The sequence below is a fragment of the Alnus glutinosa genome, chromosome 3 (genome assembly GCF_958979055.1).
Source record: "Alnus glutinosa chromosome 3, dhAlnGlut1.1, whole genome shotgun sequence".
NCBI classification, from domain to species: Eukaryota; Viridiplantae; Streptophyta; class Magnoliopsida; order Fagales; family Betulaceae; genus Alnus; species Alnus glutinosa.
In genome coordinates, this window is record NC_084888.1 from 5,457,997 (window position 1) to 5,481,908 (window position 23,912).

General features: G+C 34.5%; 3 protein-coding genes and 2 non-coding genes across 8 annotated transcripts; 2 read left to right on the plus strand and 3 right to left on the minus strand.

The window, feature by feature from the left end:
• Window positions 1-6,904: 6,904 nt before the first annotated feature.
• Window positions 6,905-7,997, minus strand: LOC133864264 (uncharacterized). The gene is made up of 3 exons (XM_062300546.1): window positions 7,843-7,997; window positions 7,668-7,729; window positions 6,905-7,272 (listed from the first exon to the last, which is right to left on the minus strand). The coding sequence occupies exons 1-3, from the start codon at window positions 7,898-7,900 to the stop codon at window positions 7,147-7,149; spliced, it is 246 nt and encodes an 81-aa protein (XP_062156530.1). The 5' UTR covers window positions 7,901-7,997; the 3' UTR covers window positions 6,905-7,146.
• A 77-nt stretch (window positions 7,998-8,074) lies between these two features.
• On the plus strand, window positions 8,075-8,146 carry TRNAP-UGG (transfer RNA proline (anticodon UGG)). Its single transcript has one exon. It is a non-coding gene; the product is annotated as a tRNA-Pro (tRNA).
• A 2,128-nt stretch (window positions 8,147-10,274) lies between these two features.
• Window positions 10,275-16,321, plus strand: LOC133863562 (serine/threonine-protein kinase BSK3-like). Of its 3 annotated transcripts, none has more exons than XM_062299555.1 (11): window positions 10,275-10,766; window positions 11,297-11,613; window positions 11,700-11,920; window positions 12,360-12,495; window positions 12,686-12,819; window positions 12,909-13,014; window positions 13,954-14,039; window positions 14,209-14,397; window positions 14,923-15,075; window positions 15,355-15,468; window positions 15,631-16,321. In XM_062299555.1, exons 2-11 carry the CDS (start codon window positions 11,532-11,534, stop codon window positions 15,883-15,885), a joined length of 1,476 nt encoding a protein of 491 aa, XP_062155539.1. In that variant the 5' UTR covers window positions 10,275-10,766; window positions 11,297-11,531; the 3' UTR covers window positions 15,886-16,321. The 3 variants fall into 3 exon arrangements, with proteins under 3 accessions (XP_062155539.1, XP_062155537.1, XP_062155538.1); XM_062299553.1 differs by having other exon boundaries at window positions 11,368-11,613; XM_062299554.1 differs by having other exon boundaries at window positions 11,465-11,613.
• Window positions 16,322-17,001: 680 nt separating this feature from the next.
• TRNAC-GCA (transfer RNA cysteine (anticodon GCA)) lies at window positions 17,002-17,073 on the minus strand. The gene has a single exon. It is a non-coding gene; the product is annotated as a tRNA-Cys (tRNA).
• Window positions 17,074-19,007: 1,934 nt separating this feature from the next.
• LOC133863922 (uncharacterized) lies at window positions 19,008-22,671 on the minus strand. 2 transcript variants are annotated; one of them, XM_062300073.1, is made up of 4 exons: window positions 22,338-22,671; window positions 20,483-20,512; window positions 20,295-20,349; window positions 19,008-19,576 (listed from the first exon to the last, which is right to left on the minus strand). In XM_062300073.1, exons 1-4 carry the CDS (start codon window positions 22,548-22,550, stop codon window positions 19,200-19,202), a joined length of 675 nt encoding a protein of 224 aa, XP_062156057.1. In that variant the 5' UTR covers window positions 22,551-22,671; the 3' UTR covers window positions 19,008-19,199. The 2 variants fall into 2 exon arrangements, with proteins under 2 accessions (XP_062156057.1, XP_062156056.1); XM_062300072.1 differs by lacking the exon at window positions 20,483-20,512.
• Between the last annotated feature and the right edge of the window lie 1,241 nt (window positions 22,672-23,912).

Sequence of the window (23,912 nt, forward strand, 5' to 3'; positions counted from 1 at the left end):
CAATCTACAAAGATTTATAACATCAACCTATTAAAGGAAGCAATATTCGGCGTAAATTCTTTTCAGCATATTCCGCCGTGACATATTCAATTCACATTTAAAAATGCTGTAAAAATACAAAATAAATATATTTTTTATTTTAAAAAAAAAAAAAAAAAAAGGTCCTTGTGGTGGTGTATCCTTATAGAGGTTTACATGTCCGAAAGAGGTGGCCGGAAAACATGAAAAGGCCATTGACAAGTTGTCATTTCGGAGGGTGGCCTAACTTTGGGCCCTGCCCTAAAGACAGGCCACGACTTTTTGACTTTGTTTGCAAATTGCACGTGACTTTAACTTTCTCTGGTCACCACTTCATAATCCAAAAATATCTACAAACAGCTTTGCTTTGCCAACCGGACTCCACTGCAACGGCTGACCACCTTTTCAAAGTTTCGTTATTTTTTTTTATTTTTTTATTTTTTATTTTTTATTTATTTTCGAATAAAGATGAATATTTTTGGTACTTGGGTTAGTTAACTTATGCGTGCATTAGAATGTTCTTTTAGCCTGTTTTGGTACAAACCTACCCTTTTTATCTTTTCTTTATTTAATTTTAAATTATAAAAATGCCTTTTTTGAATGTTCGATCCCATCTTTCTGAGGACCATCATTTGGTCAAACCCTATAAAATTCAACAACTTTTTAATTAATTTATTGGTGGGAATTTAAAACTATTCTTCCCCACATGTCAGCGCACTTGATTACTAATGAATTATGGTTTGAAAATTCAAATTTTTTTTTTTTTTTTTATGAATAAGTTGTTAAAGTTAATATGTTTTAAAACATTTGAAAATTCAAATTAAAAATACAAAACGTTGGGTTTATTTATTAATTAATGAGTTCCCGAGGATTTTTTTTTTTTTTTTTGGAATTGTTTGTTGATTTTTTATAAATATTTTACTAGGCATAGCCATTGCTTTATTGTAGACGAAAAAAAAAATGCTAAACACTAGGATAATCCAATAAAAATTATTCTAATTAAGAGATCAAACGTAAATAATCCTGATTTTTAAGAAAATTATGCATTATAATTTATAAGTCTCTTTCCCAAGCCGCGGGTCAAGGTCTAAGATTTATTGAAGGAACATGCAACTTTACATAGCGGAGGGATTACGCTGGTGAAAAGAAATTTTTTTTTTTTTTATTTTTTAACACTTTAAACAATTACACTAATAGAAAACAAAAAAAAAAAAAAAAGACGGCACAATTAAACATTTAGTCTTAATACAACCATATTAGTATATATAAAAAAAAAAAATTAAAAAATGTCAAACGATTGACATGATCCAGTATATAAATTCTTGATATGAACACCAAAAAAAAAAATTTATGACGGTCGATTAAGATGGTTAATGATATGTTTGGCAACAGAATTTTAAAAATACAATATAATTTTGATTCTACTTTTTTAAAAAGTAAATTATATTTTATTCAATATTTTTAAAAACAAATCATATTTTATTCAATTTTTTTAAAAATCAAACTTTGAAATTCGCAAACAAAATAAAAAATTAATTTTAATTTTAAAAATTCAACACCCAAACGCACAATTAGACAGTGCAGCCGACACAACCAGAATGCAAGGGAAATAATGTATAAAGTAATGTACAAGTGGGTTGAGTTGCATGGAATAATGGTGACATGGGATCATCAACTCCCAAAATGGAAGAAATATTATTCTTCAATTTATTTATTTATTTTTTGAATAGACTCTTCAATTTAATTGGGTGTGTGCTGAATTTGTTCCCAATGTCGCATCGCACTATTTTATTCTTTTTCATAATCTTGTCGACAACCAACGCAATTTGTGTAATCATTTCAGGATTTTTTTTTTCTTTTTTTTTTTTTAATTAAGGATGTTTTGGAATATTTGTTATTTATAATAATAATAATAATAATAATATCTCATTCAATGCAGTAAGACTAATTCTTACGTGGGCCCTTATTGAGAAGAAAAACTGGGATCTAAGCCTGCAGACTTTTTGAATAGCAGTAGAAATAGACTAAGGCTTGAAAATCAACAGAGACACTTTTTCCGCCGATTAATCAATTTTATTATCACATGCGTAAGGAAATGCTGACTGCTTTTGGACACCTATATATGTACGTATATGATGTGTTTGATCAAATAACAAAGAGTAATTTCTGTTTTTATTATAATTTTTTTACAAATTTACATGAACACGTTATTAATTAAAATGTGTAAATTGTTTTCATGTTTATAAATTAACGTGACAAACTCATGTAGCAGTTATCATGTCCGTCACTAAAATATAGACCGTCTCATTTTTATAAAATATAAGATGTCGGATTAGGATTCCTTACAATTTTTTTTTTTAAAAAAAAAAAAAAATTGAGATTATCAAATTATGTGAATTTAGGTCGTTTCATGTATCGAACGGCATGTGACATGTTAATAATGAGAATTGAGTATATTTTTATCAGGTTCTTACACTTTATGTCCTATAAAAGCCTTGAGCAAAAAACTGTCTTTTGGTTTAGTAAAAAAAAAACGTTTCTTCAAAAGTGAAGAAAAAGTCTTTTGAAATGATTTTTTTTTTTTACCTCGATAGCATATCATATCTTTAATATATAGCATTTTTCACGTCATTCGATATTAAAAAAAAAAAGGAGGGGGGTTTGAATTCATAAAATTTGAGAATTTTAAATTTCTTTAAAATTGTAAAGAATCCTAATCTGAACAGTTGAGACTGGTTTACTGAAGCCCGGCAACACATGAAACCGAAAATAAATTGACAATTGGCAAGAAAAAAAGAAAAGAAAGAGAAAGAAAAAGAAAAAGAAAAAGGTAAACATGAAATTCAAGAGCAAAATAATGGTGTAGAGACGTGAAAAAGAGAACTCAATTATTAATGGGAACAACCATTAAATTATGGTCCAATTATGAATTATGTATCCAAAAAATCCCTTTCCCTGACATCCATATACCAAAAGTGGGAAAGGAAAATGGGAAGAGAAAATGACATAGGAGTACAAAAGCAAGGATTATGTTGGTTGGTGGAACAACCCCCGACCCATATTTGTTGAGCTTTTACTTGTAACCTTTAGGTGAATATAATTTTATTTGAATGAGAACAAGTCTTATTTGGACTAAGAAACCCTACTTGCTATTTGTTGGGAACTCTCAATATACACCCTTTTAAATTTGGAGCTTCCAATTCTCCCCCACCCACCCAAAAAAAAATTAAAAGAAATTAAAAGAACCCACTTTTACTTTTCTTGAAAAAATTGAACCATACAATAGAGCATAAGAGCATTCCCAGCAGCTTCCCAACCATTTTCCCTAAATATAAAGAACAAAACTACTTTTTACTCCCCTATCAAAAAAATCTCACGACAACTTCCCTTCATTTTTTCCTATATCATTAAGTTTTTTTTTTTTTTTTTTAATTAAAAGTAGGAGAGAGATAATATATTTTGTGAATGGGAAGCACTATTCACTTCTCAGGAAAACGAAAATTTTAGGGAAGCTGCTGTGGAGGGGTTTCTGTAACTTTTTTGAAATCTTCCCTAAAACTTAAAGAACAGACATTCTTTAAAGAAGCTGCTGTCAATACTCTAATAAAATTGATTAGATTTTCTAATTTTATGGTCATACAAATGATGTACTAAAAGGAAAGGAGATCGTGAAAGGACACTAGATTCCACCTAGTTAGGCATGTGTCGATCAAACCGAGCAGGTGTTCAAGTTCTTTACATGAACAAGTGAGGCTTAGGTGCGGTCTACTCATGTGAGTTGTAGTTCATTGCACCATATTTGAAATCTTACCTTAAAAAGACATGTTAGATAATAAATTATAATATTTGATACACTAAATGCGTACCAGAAGCCAAGTTTAACCTATTAATATTGTACAAACAAAAAGGTTAAGAGACTCAGAACAATGACCCACATACACATTCCAATTTCAATGACAATAAACAATAATGAAAAAAATAAATAAATAAAAATTGCCGAATTCAGGAAGAATTTTTGGCAGGAAGACCGCCGGAATAACAATTATTAAAGGGCCCAAATCTGGCTTTGCCTATGATTGGGTCACCTACTTTGCAATTTCTTTAACATTTCGACAAAAATTAAAAATAGTTGTCATTGTGGATTATGATTCTTTACAATTATTTGCTTGATATTTGAGAGAATTCGGGTGGGTAATTGTGAGAGACAACTTATAAGACTCTCTTAACAAAATAAAAATTGAGCTGCCCAATCACTTGTCTGGCCAAGTGAGTCTCATAAGTGGTCTCTCACAATGACTTGTCCGAATTCTTTCAAATTCGGACAAATAATTATGAAAGATCCTAATCTCAAACCTGTAGTTGGTCTTACTGCATTTAAGCCAAATTCAGCGGCGGAGGGAAGGGGGAAAATGAAACTTTTGACTAAGCCATGATTTGGGTTTGAACCGATGTAAATGGCATATGGTCCTCAGATCCGGATCAGCCAATTGCAAAGATGCACCACCCCACACGTCGCATTAATCACTTTGTATCCATATCTTTCTTCACAACTCGCCAAAAAAATTGAAAAACGAAGGAGCAAATGACATATTTGTAGCTTTGCAAGATAGGCTTTATGAAGCAGTTGATCACAAAGTCAAATTTAGTTAGTCAGTTTCTGTCTATAAGCACTTGCAAAACAAAATTTAGGTAGTCAATTTCTGTTGATGAACACTTGCAAAACAAGTGGGGACAGTCGGAGATTTGCCGGAACTCATCAGCCGGAAAAAAGAAGTGTATAATGCCCCAAAAGGAGAAGCTGGGATTTTATCTAAGCTATTCGAATTCAAGTCGGACTGAAATTACAGCATAGTTATCCTAAGCCCATAATTCTTTTAGCAGGAATTACTGTCTGCCAACATGGCTGATCGAGCTATCTAGGTTTATTCCTCTGGTCGAGTCCTAGCATCTATTTTCCTGACCCCTGATTGCTCAAACATCATATATATGGTCTATCAATCTTTTAGAAATTTAAAAACTGATGTGAATTAAGCTTTCAATCGTTTGCTGATAGTCCTTGCTTTGGTCTGTGAAAAATGGACACAAATCTGGACTAACCAGGCCCAAAGGCTTGGTGAAATGATCAACATCCAATATTATTGTGATTAAATATGGTCAATTTATGGTTTTTTTTTTTTTTTTTCTTTCATTAGTAAACAATACATGCACCATCATCATCCCGAGTCACCTTCCAGAAATTTACTTGAAAAATTAAAATAAACGTGCCTGACGGATTTTGAACTCAAAACCATACCAATCATCTTGGGCTTAGAAAGGGAGGGGAGGTGCCATACAAATGAAGAGAAATAAGATATCAATGTGGTTTTGTTTCTTTTTCGCTAATTGTTTTTAGCATAAAACTAAAGAAGACTAAACACCAATTATTTTATTTGTAATACAATCCCTTTCCATACTTATGTGACAATATTTTAATGGTTTAAAAAAAAAAAATTAACAATAAAATTTAACAGTTAAATTTAAAATCAATATGATAAGTATTACATGGACTATCACATTAATTTGCAAGCAACTTACAGTAAAAATTATAATACCCTTAACTACACTCTAGTCCAATAAACGCTAAGAATACCCATAAAATTTGCTTACCCCTAAAATAAAAAGGGAATACCTGTAAAATTCATAATAGGTTTTAGTTGAAATCCCTTTTCTTGCGACTTCAATATATTGAAATTAAGTTCTTATCCAGAAATGTGTTACAGACAGTCACACACACCGAGTTAGGTTACAAAGGGGTAAAATGAATACTTAAGCAGTGAGTGACCTTGCACAAATCAACAATCCATATTCCTACTTTCATGGATTAACAAACAATCCAGTCTTTTGATTCAACTCCAGACTAATTCTTCAACAATTCACCTCAACATCATCGTCTTGACTGCTCTTATCTAACCAATATAATTTCATCACAGAACAAGGTTCCCCCACCAGAGCATATATGGATTGTTGCAACAGAAGAATTCTCAATTCAATTTGCACGGAAGTCCAATTAAGGTTTATCCTAGGTGCAAAGAGATACAAAAATTGACCTGATTTTATGTGGGGGCTCAATATTTCAAATCATGCGCACAAAACTTCCCTGATATTTGTCAAATGCTACAAGCATGCCAACAATTTAAGCAATTAGCATCAAAGATCATTTGGAGACTCTGATGAAGGAATGCAAATGGTAAAATGCACAAAGAGCCAAACGCCTATCCTTCAGTTTATAGCTTTCATATTACTCAACACCGCTTATCCAACTAAGTCAATGGCTTAGCCCTAAGGAGGATTCTCAAAAGGCAGATCTTCTGCATATATGGCCTAAACTGCATAGGAACTTGTAGTCTAAATAGTAGTAACAACTAATAACAACATACAAAGCTTCATCTGAACCTAAAGGTTTTGGAAATATGAATGTTTATCCACCTGTGTCTTCATAAAACAAAGATGTCCGAAATGCAAAAAGTATCAAACTTTTACAAAGCTTCAATTTAACCTCCATAGTTTGCTTTTCAAACCCTTTCTCCAGCCAAGATTTAGTACCTCTAAGCATTTGTTCTGTATGCAAAACACCTTGTCATATGTTACATGCCAGGGACCCCATTCATCCTAACAAGGCAAGGTTTCAAAACTTTCTTTATACTCTGCACACCAGACTTGGATTTGGACGAAAACAAGTAAACTATGACAACAAGCTGTTAAAACACAAACACCCTACTCATTACATAAACAGCATATATGTGCGAATTCCAAACCATGAACACTACAAGTTACATTCGAAATACCATTCTCCTTTTCCACTATAGACGACCATCCATACTCTAGTTAGTTAGCCACTACAGACGAGGAACAGAGTAAGCATGTCAACATGAGATTATTACAGCATACAAATCTTCTAGCAAATATAGAAACATAATTTCCATAAGAAAATTGGGTCAAAAACAAAAACAAAAGTGATAGTGAAGATAACATTAACTTTTCCATCTAAATTACGAATCATTAAGCTCAACAAATTGTGCATATTTTTAGCTCCGACATGTTTTTCTTGTTAGCTTCACCACATACATGTAAAATCTTTCAAATGAAACCTCATTTTTCAATCTCCATTGCTTGGGCAGCTTTAGCTTTTGCCAATGCCGTCAATTTGGTCTTCACCTTTCTCTTCCCCACTTGAAACCCACTTCCGGCCTTCTTTTTCTTGTTGCTAGCACCAACCTAATCACATAATCAGCGGAAAAGAAACAGTTCTCATCATACTCGAGAAACCAAAATATTTTCAAAAACAACTTACCATATCAAACTAACTCAGTTATAACTTCACCACTATTGTTATCATACCCGACGCATTAGGTGTTAAACTCAAATTGGTTAAGATTCATCAAAATTATGAATAACCCAGTTCCGATTGTTTTGTAATTTTTCACCTAATGTGAGTCAGCAAACACAAAAACATGAAATTTAATCCTCCACTTTCCACTCCTCTCCTCAAAATTCTCGGCGATCACACACAACGTGTGTAGTCTTCAACCAATCAAAATAATAATAATACAAAAAATAAATAAATAAATAAAAATAAAAAATAAAAAAAAATCCTAGAGAGAGAGAGTTACTTTCATCTTGTTCTTCTTTGCATGAAGCTTCTGGGTCTGCTTTTCCTTTTCTTGTTTCTCTCCTAATTTACCAAAAAATCAAATTATTTTGTAAAATTCAAAAATTCTACAAATCTTACATAGATTTGAAGGAAACAGACTAGAAGAGAGAGAGAGATTTGAAGGAGTAATTTACTTCGAAGATCGAATTCATATTGCCTTTTTCTACGGGCGAGATTGTTCTTCTTCGACATGTCTCTCGATTCGGTTCGCCTTCGTCTTCCTCACCAAGTGCTTAAACCCTAGATATCCTTCTTAATAGGAGAAGTTTGTTTTTCGCTTTTCGGCCCCTAAAGTTTCCGGTTTTTCAAGTAGATGCCTCACAGAATATTAGTACGTAATTAATTAAATTTCACTTTAGCCAATGTGGGCATTTGGTCTAGTGGTATGATTCTCGCTTTGGGTGCGAGAGGTCCCGAGTTCGATTCTCGGAATGCCCCTACAAGTTGATAAATTCTACTCTTTTGTTTTATATTTTATTATTTCTCGGCCCCTAAATTTGTTGACCTTTAGGTCAAGATTTTTGTTTCAACCAAGTCTTCGGCCAATTTTTCTTGCAGTTTACTGGTTTTTTTTTTTCTTTTATTTTTTTCAAATAAAACTGTAACACTTTTATAATAGAAGAATAGAGCATATTGTCCTAACAAAAATAATTTCACATATATATTCAAAAAAAATTTATATTCAAATCCGATCTATAAATTATTTAACAGAAGCCTAAACTAAGTATTGTGCCGCTTTTATTATGAGGTAAGGATATTTAAAATGGTCTTTGTAATTAACCATTCGATAAAAAATCATTAAACGCATACGAGAATTCATACAGCCAATTATGATCGACACATCGTATTATTACTGATGACTCACACTACTTTTTACCGTTGTAAAATTATAGTTTTTTTTTTCTCAAATTTTAAAAAATAAAATACTCTATCAATTATTCTTAATTAATCCTATTTTTCATATCTAATTTGTTTAGGTAATCTTACATATATATATCATTGGAGTTGTGAACCTCATGAGCCCCCGAAAGAACGAGAAAGAATCTTTCAAAATTTATAACCATAAATATAATTTACTTATCATTAATTGCCTTTGAGTGGCATCAAAATTATTTTACAATTAAGGCTAATCACCCTTTTAGCTACCCCTAGCCAAATTGGGTAATTCTAAAAGTTATACTCATATCCCTTTCCTATTCTTATAATAATAATATAGCTTTTAAAATTACCAATGAATTTATGACTGATTATTATTGAATTTTGATCCAATAATAATTTTAAAAGCCACGTCATTATTAAAATGACATAGGTATAACGTTTAGAATTACTCCACGAAATGAGAGGAGGATAGGAGGGTGGCGGACTCCGAAAACCACTCCTCGTCTAGTGATGGGTGAATGTGGAGCAATTTTTTATTTTTTATTTTTTATTTTTAATAATATTGTAACACTTTTATAATTGAGAAATACAGCAGATTGTTCTAACAAAATAATTTCACATATATATTCAAGAATTTATTCCATCCAAATCTAATTTATGAACTATTTAACAGCAGCCTGAACTAAGTAATGCGCCGCCTTTATTACAAGGTAAGGTGTCTCTTTAAAATGGTCTTTGTAATCAACCATTCGATAGAAACCATTAAATGCACACGAGAATTCGTACAGCCAATTTTGATCTACACATTGTCTTACTGATGACTCACACCACTTTTTACCATTGTAAAATTATAGTTTTATTCTCAAATTTTTAAAAAATAAATTAAAGAACCAATTAAAAAAAAAAAAAAGGGCACCCCTTCGTGCTCATATCCCTCTTGTGTCCCTTTAATAATGTTGATTATTATTAAATTTTGATCAAATAATAATTATAAAAGCCACGTCATTATTAGAGGAATACAATAATAATATGAGTATAATGTATAGAATTACTCAACCAAATAAGAAGAGGAGAGGAGGGTGGCGGTCTGGCGGACCACTCCTCATCTAGTGACGGGGTTAGTGTGAATAACAATTTATTTTATTTTATTTTGTTTGTCAATTGGCAATTAGTTGTGACGTGGATCAATACGTGCATCTAATGGTTTCGTTGACAGCTAGACAACAAGGACTATTTTAGACCGTTGGATTACCCATTAAAGTTTGAATGTCCAGGATATTTTTGGTACCTAAATAAAAGACCAGTTAGGTAACGTAGCAGACAAATGAAACGGCGCCGCTTCTCAAACGTTCTTTTAATTAAAGTCGCAGAATGGAAATGATTACGGCGGGAGTAAAGGAGTGCATGAGAATGATTAAAGAGCTCCAACTATTGCTTGACCGTTGGCCCCCCGAACTCCCGTATAATCCAAATTAATTGGCGGTGCAAATTAAACAAATAAAAGCTAATAATTATTGAGAGTAGCATGATTATTTTGCCAACAAATTCCAATTTCCAATTAGATTTTTTTTTTTTTGGTTTAAAATAATAAGCAGATAAAGGGCATTGAATAATCTTCGTGACATGTCGGTAATAATTGGTTTATTTAAATTGTCAAAAGAAGTTATTGAAAAAAAAAAAAAAAAAAAAACAAGCACACAGATATAGAAAACTCAAACATCAGCTTATTCTTATTCTCAGAGCAAGGGTTTTGAGTTTTTCAAGCACCCCGTTTTCTAGATTCTGGGTTTATGTATTTATTAACTAGTCTGAGAATTTGTTTTTGTTGAATCGAGGGGTCCAAGGATTATTGGGTTTGGGAAAATCTGGGATTTTTCTTTTGAGTATATAGAGGAGGGGGTGGGTTCAATTGCTTTGATAACGAGATTTTGGAGCGAAAATCTGGATCTTGTAGAGCCCTTGATTTGATCCAGAAAAAGGGGTATAATTTGCTTTGATTTGATTGGATCGTGCTGAAGGTCGATTAAGGTTTTTGTTTCTGCGATTGGAGAAGAAGCTCTTTCTGGGACAATTGGGAAGCTGAGTCTTACTGGGCTTTTGGTTTTGAAATCAGGGTCGTCAGGTTTTTGTGGGTTCAGTCTTACTGGGTTGACATGGTAGGAAAAATAAGCTTTAAAAGGTATTTCTTCTGGGTGTAATCTTTTTCTTTTTCTTTCTCCTTCTCTTTTGTCTTGGGGGGAGTGGGGGAGGTTTGAATGTTTCATATATATTGTTGCTTTAATTGTGTATAATGATTGAGTTATTTATGATAAGGCTACAAATTGAAGTTACTTTTTTGGTTAGCAATTTATACTCAGCAGAAAAGGCAAGGAAAAGTGAAAAAAAGAAGAAAGAAGATAAAAAAAAAAAAAAAAGGAGCTTTTTCACTTTTTCTGGAACATTGAGTTTTGAGTGTGTTTTGTGGTCGCTAATACAACTAGAAAATTTTATAGCTAAAAACTGCACATTAATTCAAACAGATTCACTTGACTTGGAGCATTTGTTTTTTATTTATTTTTTCATTTGAGTTTCTGATTTAGCTGATAATTTGCTTAAAAACATTTTTGCGAATACTCAGAAGAATCTAATATATGATTCATTTATTTTGAGAGTAATTTGCATTGTTTGGTACATATCCATTCACTTACACAGAGTTAAACTTATTTTCAGAGAATTGTTGTTCTGAGGAATCTGAGTGGAAATTTGCATTTTTAATTTGTTGCATTGTGCTTTTAAACCAGTCGTGAAGATCATAGAACACTAGTTTGGTAGAAGCTATTTATTGTGCAATGAGGCCGAGTTACTGTATTTGAAGCTTGTGGCTTGGATGTGCAACAGCCAGTTTTATTACACAAATAGGTATACATTGAAAAGGTCTTCGCCAATTAAGCTTTGAATTTGGGAGATGGGTTGTCAGTCCTCTACACTCATGCCATGCTGCTGGAATTCACAAGTGAAGGCATCGGTTCTTGAAGCTCCAGATATTGGTGGGTACAAGTGCATTTCAGTGTAGGTTTTTGTTATTGTGGAGGAGCACATGGTTCGTGGATGTTGATTGTTGTGTTTGTTGCAGAGAATGAGGAGATAAGCGAGCTCGACCACTTGCCTGCATTTCGTGAATTCACATTTGATCAACTTAAAAATGCTACATCTGGGTTTGCAGTGGAAAATATTGTATCTGAGCATGGAGAGAAAGCTCCAAATGTTGTCTATAAAGGGAAGCTGGAAAGTCAGATGAGGATTGCTGTCAAGCGCTTTAACAGGATGGCTTGGCCTGATGTCCGGCAATTTTTGGTAGATTATTTTTATTATTTACCTCTAACTAGATATTTTGTGTCCATGAAGCTCTTCACCCCGTTCTTCCTGTCCAAATCATGCTTTTCCCTGCAATAAATGAGCACTTAATGATGGGATTATCTTATATTATCTTCACCACCAATGTTCATTACGTTACAAAATTCTCTTACCCCCTCAGCACCACAACCACAAGCTTTCATCAGTTTCTTTGGGGCAATTAACCATTTTTATATTTGTTCTTTGTAAATGGCAATATTACTTTGCAGTTATGAACCACGCGATGTATATTTTGTGATCAGGGGCAATATCCGTTTATTTGTTTTCATAGGGATCAAGTGATCAACATGATAGCAGGGAACAATTCCATTTTCTTTAGTTAATTCGCTCCTTAAAGGTAAATGTTACATAGCTCTGACAGATCTTTTCATAACTATAGGAGGAAGCAAGATCTGTTGGTCAGCTCCGCAATCAGAGATTGGCAAATTTACTTGGTTGTTGTTATGAAGATGAAGAGCGGTTGCTTGTGGCAGAATACATGCCCAGCGAAACTCTTGCAAAACACCTTTTTCATTGTAAGTGTTATTATTCATGTGTATTCAAAGGTGTAGTCTTTCTCTCTATCTCTCTCTCTCTCCAGTCCAGTTTCTGTTCTTGTGTCTATATCTTCTTTGCTATACTTTCGTAGTTATTTAGTTAAAGTTACTGGCTGTGTGCACTAATGTGTCCAAATCTAGAGATGATATGAGTGCTTTCTTCAATCAGGGGAAGCACAACCTATGAAATGGGCAATGCGACTAAGGGTTGTTCTACATCTTGCCCAAGCTCTAGAATACTGTACAAGCAAAGGGCGTGCCCTTTATCATGACCTTAATGCTTACAGAATTTTATTTGATGAGGTACTTATTTTATCACTCCCTTTATTTGGAACCATCATTCTAGTTAGGTACTATATGCATTCGTCTATTTATGTATTAGAACTTTGCAGGATGGTAATCCTAGACTCTCAAGCTTTGGCCTGATGAAAAATAGTAGGGATGGAAAAAGTTATAGCACAAATCTGGCATTCACTCCTCCTGAGTATCTCAGAACTGGTATGTACGCTTGGTAAGCAAGAAATGTTTTGAGTCCCAACAATGTTTATTATGCTTATGAATTACTAGATGACAGTTGGGTAATCAATATAAAATGTATGAATTTGAGTAATTAACTGTTATGTTGACCTCGGTTTGGCAGTGTTGGGTTTCATTATGAAAATCTTTGTGAAATGGCCTACATTAATCATGATGCAATTGGTTTCTTGTAACATTGTAATATATATGAGTGTATACACAGACAAATATATATATATATATTTATGTGCACACGCACCCAAAGGATCTTGAACCCATGACCTTGCCTGGCACCCTATTCTTTTCGGGGGAGGAAGTGCCATTTTAGCTAAAACTCATTACAAGGTAAACTTCAGTTACTATCAAACATATGGTTGGCATTTGAAGAAACAACCCTCTACTCTTTGGTAGTTCTCTGGCCCTTTGGATATCATATTTACTTATTGTCAAAGACTGTATACATTATAATAACATTCTCATAATCTCCCATAAAGCTGTTCCAAATACACATTTGACTGATGATCTAATTACTTTTGACATGCATTGTGCATTTAACCGTAGTTTTCTTACAATACACCAGCTCTTGATGATTCTTCTTGCCATTTATTTGTTTCTTTGTCTCTCTTTGCATCTGTAGAGTTATTGGTGGTGAGTTCTGCTTATTTCTGCTTAGTCCACCTGCCGCATTTTAATTTCATATTTAAAATTATTGCTTGATCTTATGGTTTGTGAATAATGTCATAAATATTTTGTTAGAGTATTTACTATCATGTAATGCTGTTGGTTTTGAGTCCTCATCAATATTTCTGTTTGTGCTCTTCTATGGTGCAAAGTCTATGCTATATTTGACACATTACAAATTACTTTGACTTTGAAGATTAATATTTGAAGGCTAAACTTCATGTGCCTTTTCTACTGTAGGGAGAGTAACATCAGAAAGTGTAATATATAGTTTTGGTACTCTTTTGCTTGACCTTATCAGTGGAAAGCATATTCCCCCCGGTCATGTAAGTGCTTGTAGATATTTTTCTTTTTCAAAAAGAAGAAAAAAAAAAACGAAGTTTCATCAAGATTGCATCTATCATATTTGGAACAAAAATGTTATAAATTTTGCACCTTGATATTTCCCCTGATGTATTTAAACATATTATCTAACTCTTTAGTGATTTGCTACAGGCCCTTGACCTGATTCGGGACAGGAATCTCCAGATGCTTACTGATTCTTGCTTGGAAGGACAGTTTTCTGATGATGAAGGGACTGAGTTGGTACGGTTGGCTTCCCGATGTTTACAGTATGAACCTCGAGAACGGCCAAATCCGAAGTCGTTAGTGTCTGCTTTGACTCCTCTTCAGAAGGACACAGAGGTCAGCTATTTTCTATTTTCTCAAGTAGTAAGGCATTCTATTCTTAAGCAACCCCAAAATTGGGTAACGTCATTCAATGCAATGGTTTTTTCTTTTGTTTAATTTTCTAAATAGTCTCGAGATCCATAACTTGGAATGCTGTGAAGAATGGCATGAACTCTTGGAATATGTTTATGCCAAGTGATACTAGCTGTGACCTAAAGAGGAAGAGGACTGATGAGAACTGAGTCTATTGACTCAACTTAATGATGAAGTAAAATTTAAAGAATCAAGTATAGCTTATGCATTTCATTCTGGACATGTTTATGAGTAAGTCAGCCGAATGATTCCTGCAAATTGCAGGTTGATGCGCAAAACGTAGGGTGTATCTGATATTTCCTTATACACAGTCGCTCAGAAACACTCCCCATTTGGCAGTATCAGTTCATAGAACTTCCTTTTGTTATTATTTTTTTGTTGTTGTTGTTGCTTATCATCATCATCATCATCATTATTTTTTTAAATAAATGTTACTTTCCTGCACAGGTTCCTTCTCATGTCTTAATGGGTATTCCACATAGTGCTTCGTTCTCTCCTCTGTCCCCGCTAGGTGAGGCATGCTCAAGAAGGGACTTGACTGCCATGCAGGAGGTCTTGGAAAAAATTGGCTATAAAGATGACGAAGGAGTGGCAAATGAGGTTCTGTATACATTTCAAATGATAATGAATCACTGACTAGGTTCATCTTTTTACATGTTCTACAAGTTTAGTTTCTAGATTCACTCTTGTGCTTTCTGGGCTTTCAAGCAGTTCCAACTATGCTTTTATGAAGTTATCACTGTAGATTTTCATTTTTTGAAACATTTCTGTTAACTGTCTGCTCTTTTTAGTTAGCTGTACTCCTGTTGTCTCTGAAACATGCAAAGAACCTAGTACACATTGATGATGAAAATTTTATTTTCTTATGTTACACTACAGCTTTCTTTTCAAATGTGGACCGACCAAATGCAGGAAACGTTGAATTCAAAGAAAAAGGGTGATACTGCTTTTCATCAGAAAGATTTTAAAGCTGCAATTGAGAATTATACACAGGTGATTTTCTTGTTACAATAGGTTGGTTGGATCTTCTAGAATTATATGACTCTTCAGGCAGGGATTTTCTGTAACCTCTGTAGAAGTTGTTTGGCCTTTCTTGCCACTTAAGATGCATGTATCATTTATGATTTTGCTGATAGTTTCTTGTTTATCTTGCAGTTTATTGATGGCGGAGCAATGGTTTCTCCAACGGTTTTCGCACGCCGTAGTTTGTCTTATCTAATGAGTGATATGCCTCAGGAAGCTCTGACTGATGCAATGCAAGCTCAAGTGGTTTCCCCTGTATGGCACATTGCTTCTTATCTCCAGTCTGCTGCCCTTGCTGCAATTGGAATGGAGAATGAAGCACAATCAGCTCTCAAGGAGGGTACAATTCTTGAAGCCAAGAGGAACGAGACTGCTGGACACAAGTGAAAACTGAAGTGGAGATTTTTGTTCTCTCTCTTCTCGTTGTGGTGGTCCAAATATGAAGATCATCATCATTGCTGTTGATTGCAAGGTTTTCACTTCCAGGGTGGGCAATCATTCCACAGAGCAGTCATGTGTTCTCAGACAAATGCTCTGAGGTTTTCAACGGATTGAAGAATTTCGGACAAACAATATTTGGATGGGTGTGGGTTTTGGCTTCTTTTTTTTTTTTTTTTTAATCTGTGGGCTGGTAATTTTATTGTTAATTCTGTTTACCATTTCTTCAACTGTGCATTTTGCCTCTCCCTCCATTGAAAATGAAAAAGAAAATGTGAAAGATGAGCGGGAAGATTATTTATTTATTTTTTTTCAAGATGTAATTTGTGTATAGAAGATGGTATGCCAAGTTTCTCTTGCTGATAAAATTGTTGGTTTTCATTCTTCTCCTTTTTTAACTAAAGTTCTTCGTTCTCGATTGTCTTGACGATTCTGACTGTACCATCTCTCTCTCTCTCTCTCATCTCACTCATGTGAGATAAGGTAGAGTGTGTTTGGGATTGCGATTTCGTAGTAAAAAAAAGTGTGCTATTAAACAAAATTGTAAATAATAAATCGTTTGAGAATTGTATTTTTAAAAAATTGTAATTTGAAAAGGCAAATTTACAGGTAAGATGCTTTTTTAAAAACTCATAATTTTTTAAAAATCCTTTTGCAATAATTCATTTGTGAAGGGAGAAAACGATAAAAGTCTGATCAAGGTTTCTGCAAATATCCATTGGAAGAGTTTTGTGATTGGATGATGTTAAAAGATGATGATTTTAATGATGATATTATTAATTTCTGAACTTTCCAGCCAAATCCATAATAAAAGTGAAAATGAAGATATTAAAAATGATGGGCAGCGACCATGTTTCCAAGTTGAGCAAGGGGAGCAGGGCATGTATACTGTGGGTCCTTGGTGACCAATCATGTTGGGTTATGAGTGTGAATAGAGAGAAATCTTAGGATAGTGGTTGAATCACAGTCAAAGGAGTAGGTGTTGTCGGCGGATGTAACGTGTTACGTGTTACGTGAACGTGCCAAAACCAATCAACAGACAACAATTGTGTTTTGAACAAAAAGAGGGCCCAACCGGGTTCGAACCGGTGACCTCTTGATCTGCAGTCAAATGCTCTACCACTGAGCTATGGACCCTTGTTGTTATTGGCTATTGAATTATTTTATTTAATCACTAAATGGCTTCTCGAGTAAAAGCGTTTTGGGCCCTGATTTTATAAATTAAGCATATTATTCGATTGGTAAGCTCTACTACATACGATATTTGATAGGATTGTGGGGGGTTTGGCCGCCCGAGGCCAAAATTTCCTTTTTCAATTTTTTTTTTTTTTTTTTTTTTTTTTTTTTTTTTTTTTGTCCACGGTGGTTGAGCCACCCCAGACCCGTAAGGGGGGCTCCTCTTATTTTTTCTTTTTTCAATTTTTTTTTTAATTTTTAATTTTTAATATTTTTTTAATTTTTAATATTTTAATTAATTTTTAAATTTTTTTATTTTTTATTTTTTATTTTTTTTTTATATTGTGCCACATGTCAATCTCTAAAGGTTGACACGTGGCAGAACGTTAAAATTTAAACGGAAAAATAGATAAAGGTACCAAGTCAGTCTTTTTCTAAAATTCAGATATTATCTGTAAAGCAAAATGAAACTAATGCTCCGTTTGTTTCGATGTAAAATGGTTTCCGTAGTAAAATGGTTTCAGGGAAGTCATTTTTCAAGAAACCATTTTCCGTCGAAAGCATTTTTCGGTGTTTGGCGCGTACGGAAAATCACAAATATTTTTTTATATTTTTATTCAATCATATTAACTTATAAAAATCAATTTTTATTCACAACATAAAAATATTAATGTAAAAATCATCGATGACGAGATTCGGTCACTGACCGACAAGATTCTGATTATTTTTACCTAATTTCGGCTAATATAGCCAGAATTCGAGATAAAGGCAGGAATCCGGACAGTTTCGTCAAAATCTGGGATAGCCGGATTCCGACGAAAGTGGCCAGATTCCGGCCAGCCGGCCGGAATCCGGCCGGTCTGGCCAGATGGCCGGATTCCGGTCAGATTGGTCGCCGAAATCTGGCTGACCGGATTCCGGCGAAGGTGGCCGGATTCCGTCGCCAGATTCCGGTGACATTAACCGGATGTTGGATTCTGATACCGACAATATTTCGATAGTGGTTGTCTGCTTGAACGTGAAGGTCAACTGTGCCGTTTAAAATAGATCGACTACAGCTGGCGTCTTCGAAAAATGATTTACGCTTTTAAAAAATATAAATCATTTTTCAAAATTTATTAAGCATTTTTGGCCAAACAGAAATCATTTTCCGGTTGACTATTATTTTCGCCCCTACCAAACACCGAAAAATGCCGAAATCATTTTCCAAAAATAATTTTACGCCTAAACAAACGGAGCATAAGGTAACAAAAAATAATGTTTTTAAACCACATTACGATCCACGGCTCATTTTAAGGTGGGGTTTTTTTTATTATTATTAAAAAATAAAAAAGTACGTGATGAAGGGTATTATTATTATTATTTTGGCCTGGTGCAAAGGGTTTTTCACGCACTAGTTTGAAACTTTGAATCCAGACGCTACATTTCCCATCATATCCCCAAAAGCAAAAGAAATGAAAATGATTATAAGCAGGCTTCCAACATTTGTAATACGGTTACCCACTTCTTGATGCTCAGCATTTGCCTTCAGTTTGCCCACACGACACTTCGCTTAAAGTTTTGGGGTTTTGTCTGATGTTCAGGAAAGGTAGATCAAGAAAGCATCCTTCTATAATGGCTGTGCTTTACAACAAAAGGCTATTTAGTCCTAGAGCTTATTGACAAGGGCATGCATGAAAGATCAAAGATGCTAAGGAAGGAGTGAGACCCATCAAAGAACTAGGTAAAAGTGAAAGAGACAGATAACAAAACATATATAAATATCGTACCTCTGTGAGACTAGCTCTGCCAATATTAAAAAAAATAAAAAATAACAATAACAATATGTGTACGCCATTGGATGCTACAAAACAAAATAAAGACCATAAACAGTTCAAAATGAAATGGAGAGGATCTTGATCTCAACTGGAATGCATTGTAAACTCATTGTAACAATAATATTATACTCATTGCAAGTGATAAAATCATGAAAAACCCTTTACACTAATGATATGGGATAGGTTCCAGGAATTTATAGCTGTCAATGTTGAGCGTATTAGTGCAAAAGAGAGAGACAGAACGAGAATGGCAAAAGGAATACAAAGGAATTACTCTGCTGAATTACTTGTTCGAAATGCTTCTTTTGTTACTCCATAATAGACTGATTCGCTGTCTAAATAAGTGATGAAATTCCAGCCGAAAGCTGATCCTCCAACAACATACGTCCCAGGAATTTGACCGTCTTCACCCGTATGCTTCTCAGAGGCAACCCCCAAGAGTGATTTACTCCCAGATGATTTTGAAATTATAGTCTCTGTTTGAGGCTGCTCCGTCCTTGGCTTAAGATCCTGGAGTTGCTCTTGTGGCTTTTGACCCTCCCGGTTTTCACCTGACAAAGGCTGGCTTTCTGTTACATTCTTACTCTTAACTATGGAAACTGTTTCTGCTCTGATCTCTTTGCACAGTTCCATGAGAAGCTTCATCTCTGCAAATTGCAAGTTTAAAAATTTAAGCAAATGTCATGAACCAACACAGATTACATTCTTCTTATCCACCATATAAATAACAAAGGGCCACATCTCATGGACTTGGTTATATCCTTAGGGACCTTGGATACTATATAGTGGCTGGAAGTGCATGATTTAGAGAATGAGCACAGGCATGGATGGAGTTTATAAATCACTAATTTCAAGTCATGAATAAGATTAATGGATCCTCAATTGGATGCAAATCCATCTCAATACTATGCTAACAAACATTCTAGAATTCAAAGTGACAACAAGCCAACCATCGCAAACTGACTTCAGAGGATATCAAGGATCAACTGTCATTAGATTTGACTAAAATGTTCAAGGATAATCCATGTCACACGCTTCAGAAATATTCTAAAGAAATGAATCAGCAAACCAACTTTGACTCCATGATCTTAGGCCAAGCCAAAGTGAAAGAACCTTTATATTTATATATCTGTTAAGCAAAGAGAATACAAGGATCAACTTGGAAAAAGAGAGGACAAACTCCTATAATTACAGAAGAGAGATGAATATTGTGACAACTACAAGATTGAAACTAGCACACAAAATAGAAGATAACAGTTGTTATTATTGTTCTCATGAAGAGTTAACCTTCGGCTAGCCAAATTGCACTAACACAGAGATGGTTATATGCATCCGTGTGAATAACTAAAAGAGTGTTAAGCTTACGTTCTCGTATTTCACGAGCTGCCTCGCAATTCCGAAAGTCACGGGTCCGGAGAACCTTCAAGAAAACCAAAAAACAAAGAACATTCAGGCCCATCATGCTTGATAAATTTCACCGCGGAAATAAAGCAGTTCCAATGTACAATCATCTCGCCAAAAGTTACTATATCCCAACGTGAAATGTCATGAACCTTAAATCCTTTGATCATGAAGTTTTTAGTCTGAAAGAAAGGAAGAACTCTTTAAAGCACTTGATGGCTCAATTCAAATTGTGCAAAAAAACCATTGCAGTAAATGTGGGTAAAGTGTAAAAGAAATAATATACAGGGCACTTTGGAGTATGGTGATGCTCGGAAAAAGGAAATAGTTAACAAAACTATAACTACCCAACCACTAGTAAATGCATCCAAACAAGCACTTAGAGGAAACAGTGACGATTGATTACAAAATAGAGAAAAATGCTCATTGTGTTATTGTCTAAGTTGGCTGGACCAAATACTAAGAAGTATGGAACTGGTTTGAATTCTAAAATTACTTATAGGACCGACATACAAATGAAAGTTTTATCTGAAAAATGCTTCATGGCCAGTTTTCCAATAGAAAAAGAGTGAAGTAAACAACTTCAATGCTGCACCAGTAGATTCAGCCGGAGTAGAAGTTTCTCTTTAAGAGCAACGCCTAAAACCAAGATATTTGAGAGAAAAGTAAAATTCATCCGCCCTTCTAACTTTAGTAAATTAACTTTATCTAAATACATGATTAGGATTCTCTTCATATGCATAATCAGAGCATATAGAGTGCAATTCAAGGTAACTAGAAAATTTAGATTGACAGATCTCCTGAAAATAAAATATATTTAAAATTTGAGAACAAATTACCTATCCTTTGCAGTTTCTATATGGGCCTTCATCCAAAGTCCAGTTTCTTCTTCTTATGCCAAAACTAGTACATTGGCCTGAAGGTTGCATCATATTAATCCCACTACTTAATGAAATGAAACTCATCAATTAACAAAACTCAATTTCTTTTTCTTTTTTCTTTTCTGTTTTTTGATAGGCAAATTCAAGTCAAGCACACATACGAGGATTAAACATTTGACCTCACCCTTCAACACCAGTTTGTGTGGAAAAGAGATGCCATTTTGTATAAGATCAAGAATTGAATGATTCTACTATCTGCATTAAGAGCTATAACAACTAGGGCAACGCCCATTAGCCTAGATATTCCACTGCACTTTACTGCATGCCTAACCTTATGAACACTACAGATGGTGTATATAAATGCCAATGTGTATTAGCCTAAGTACACTGCCCAAGCAGCATCAGGTCCAGCCCAGAAAGATGGCAAATAAACACTACTAACTCCTCATGATTTTCCACGTAATACATCATAAGCAATATCTCTCAGTAACTATAGATAGATTTTGTACCTTCATGTTTCATCTATACGACTTAGCATGCTTACCGAGAGTTTAGAGCATATGTTCAGAGCTACCATAAAAAAAATTCAACGGAACAATAAAATATAAAATTTCTAAAACATTTTCCAATTTTCAACACTATCAATTTCATTAAAACTCACCGACTTAGATTCTGTACATGAATAGAAAAGGAAGACCTTACTGTGATCATATCAAGACTTTTTTTCAAACACAATAATATCAAACACCGATTCCTAGCCTCAAAATCCCATGTCAAGCACCTCCAGGCCAATCACAGAGAACAAAAATAACACATAGCAGCACCCGGATTACCTTTTAAAAACAAAATTTTTACCATAAGAAATGTTAAATATTGTCCTAGTTCCCACCCATATTGTCATAATTATGCATCAAGAAGAGAAACCGATCACTAGAAATCTTAATATAACTGTAACTTGTGTATTAAAGAACCCAGTTAGTGCCAACATGTACTTCAAATGACGAAAACAAAAAACTTACTACATAAACATGCATCACAAAAGGAACCCAGAAATGAAATCGCATAATATCTTAAGACTACCAGAAATTCCGACTAAATTGTTGTTCTTGTAGCTACTTAATTGTACCTCGATAAAATGAGGACGAAGCTCTTTAAGAACAGCACGCATCTTGAAGTACCTGGGATTATGGATATGAACACTAGTGTCAAGCGGTCTCTTCTTGCTCTTAGGAGGACGAGGAGGAGTGGGAGCAGGAGGTTGTGGAGGGGGACACTGGGCTGTGGTTGGAGGGTTTGGGAGTTGGGTCGGTGTGGTCTGGGCTCGCACAGGTTCCTCCATTGATGGTCTTCTCTGGGTTTTGTATGCTCCAAGTCTGAGGGTTTGAGGATGTGTTGGTCCGAAAAATCAAATGGAGAGTTTCTGAGGCGTTTGGCCGACTCTTAGGTTTAAATTGAGAAACTTGATGAAAAGTTTTGGGAAAAATGCACAATAAGTTCATTTAAAATTAAAATAATAATAATAATAATAATAATAATAGTTGGAGTAAAGAAAATGCCAAATAAGTCAACGTAGTTACACCCATTTATAATTAACATCCAATGCTATAAAAATTGGCTGAAAACTTCTTATAGTTAAAAAAAGGGTTAAATAGAAACTTGTCCATTATGGTTTGTAAACTTTATTTTTTGTCCCCTGAGTTTTACTTTTTATCATAGGTGATACTTGTGGTATGTGAAAAGACGAAAATGGTACATCCGTCCATTTTTCCATCCAAAACTAACGTCCGACAATGTCAGTGAACACGTGTTAATTGGACGGTGCGACACCTGTCACCACGCCACATCAGATACGAAACATGAGCCACATAACTCACTCCATTGCCACGTCATTTAAGAGGGAGTGCCGTTAACTATTTCGAATTGTTTCCGATCCCTTTTTCTTCCCAACTTCACAATTATTCCCCGCCCTAATTTCTCAAAGTTTGTCGACCTCCCCCCAAACCTCTTCCGTCTGTTGCAACGCCCCGTCCATTTCTGCCTCCCCAAGCTAAAGTTCCAACATTTAGGCCGGATCTGTTAGATCGGAGGCTTAGAAGCAGATTTCCGGTTATATTTCCCGGAACCCAGTCGGCCATCCTTCCCGGAACCCACTCAGCCATCCTTTGACGGAGTAGCAGTGAAAGAACAGCAGGTATTTCTAAGACCCTAAAGTTGTTTTTCATGATACTTTGTGTGAAGTTTCTTTGTGAGCTGCGGAAGGACTTGACCCAATAAGCTTTATATACATATTTTGTCTTAAGGTTGGACAAAGTAATATTATATGAGTTTGGTTTAGTGGGCAAAGCATAAAGTCCCCAACTTTATGTAGGGTCCCCAATGCACTATGTTTTGTATGTTTTTGTCGGTTGTAGCTTTTGGCATCTTCTGACATGTTGTTGTCGGTTGGTTGTTGGAATTACTGCATTATTTAGTTCTGGGTTTGAGTTGGGTGAGTAGTAATTTTTAAGTATTCGCATGTCATTGGTCCCCACTCCTTGGTGCTTATTCTGACAATGTGGGTGTTCTTAACTGAAGTTCCACAGTGTAAGTACAATTATAAAACATCTAATTGGTCCAATTTGTACGTATGAGTTTCCAATTTGTACATATGCCCATCCACGCATTTAATACTAAGTAGGACTTGTTAAATAATGATACTGTT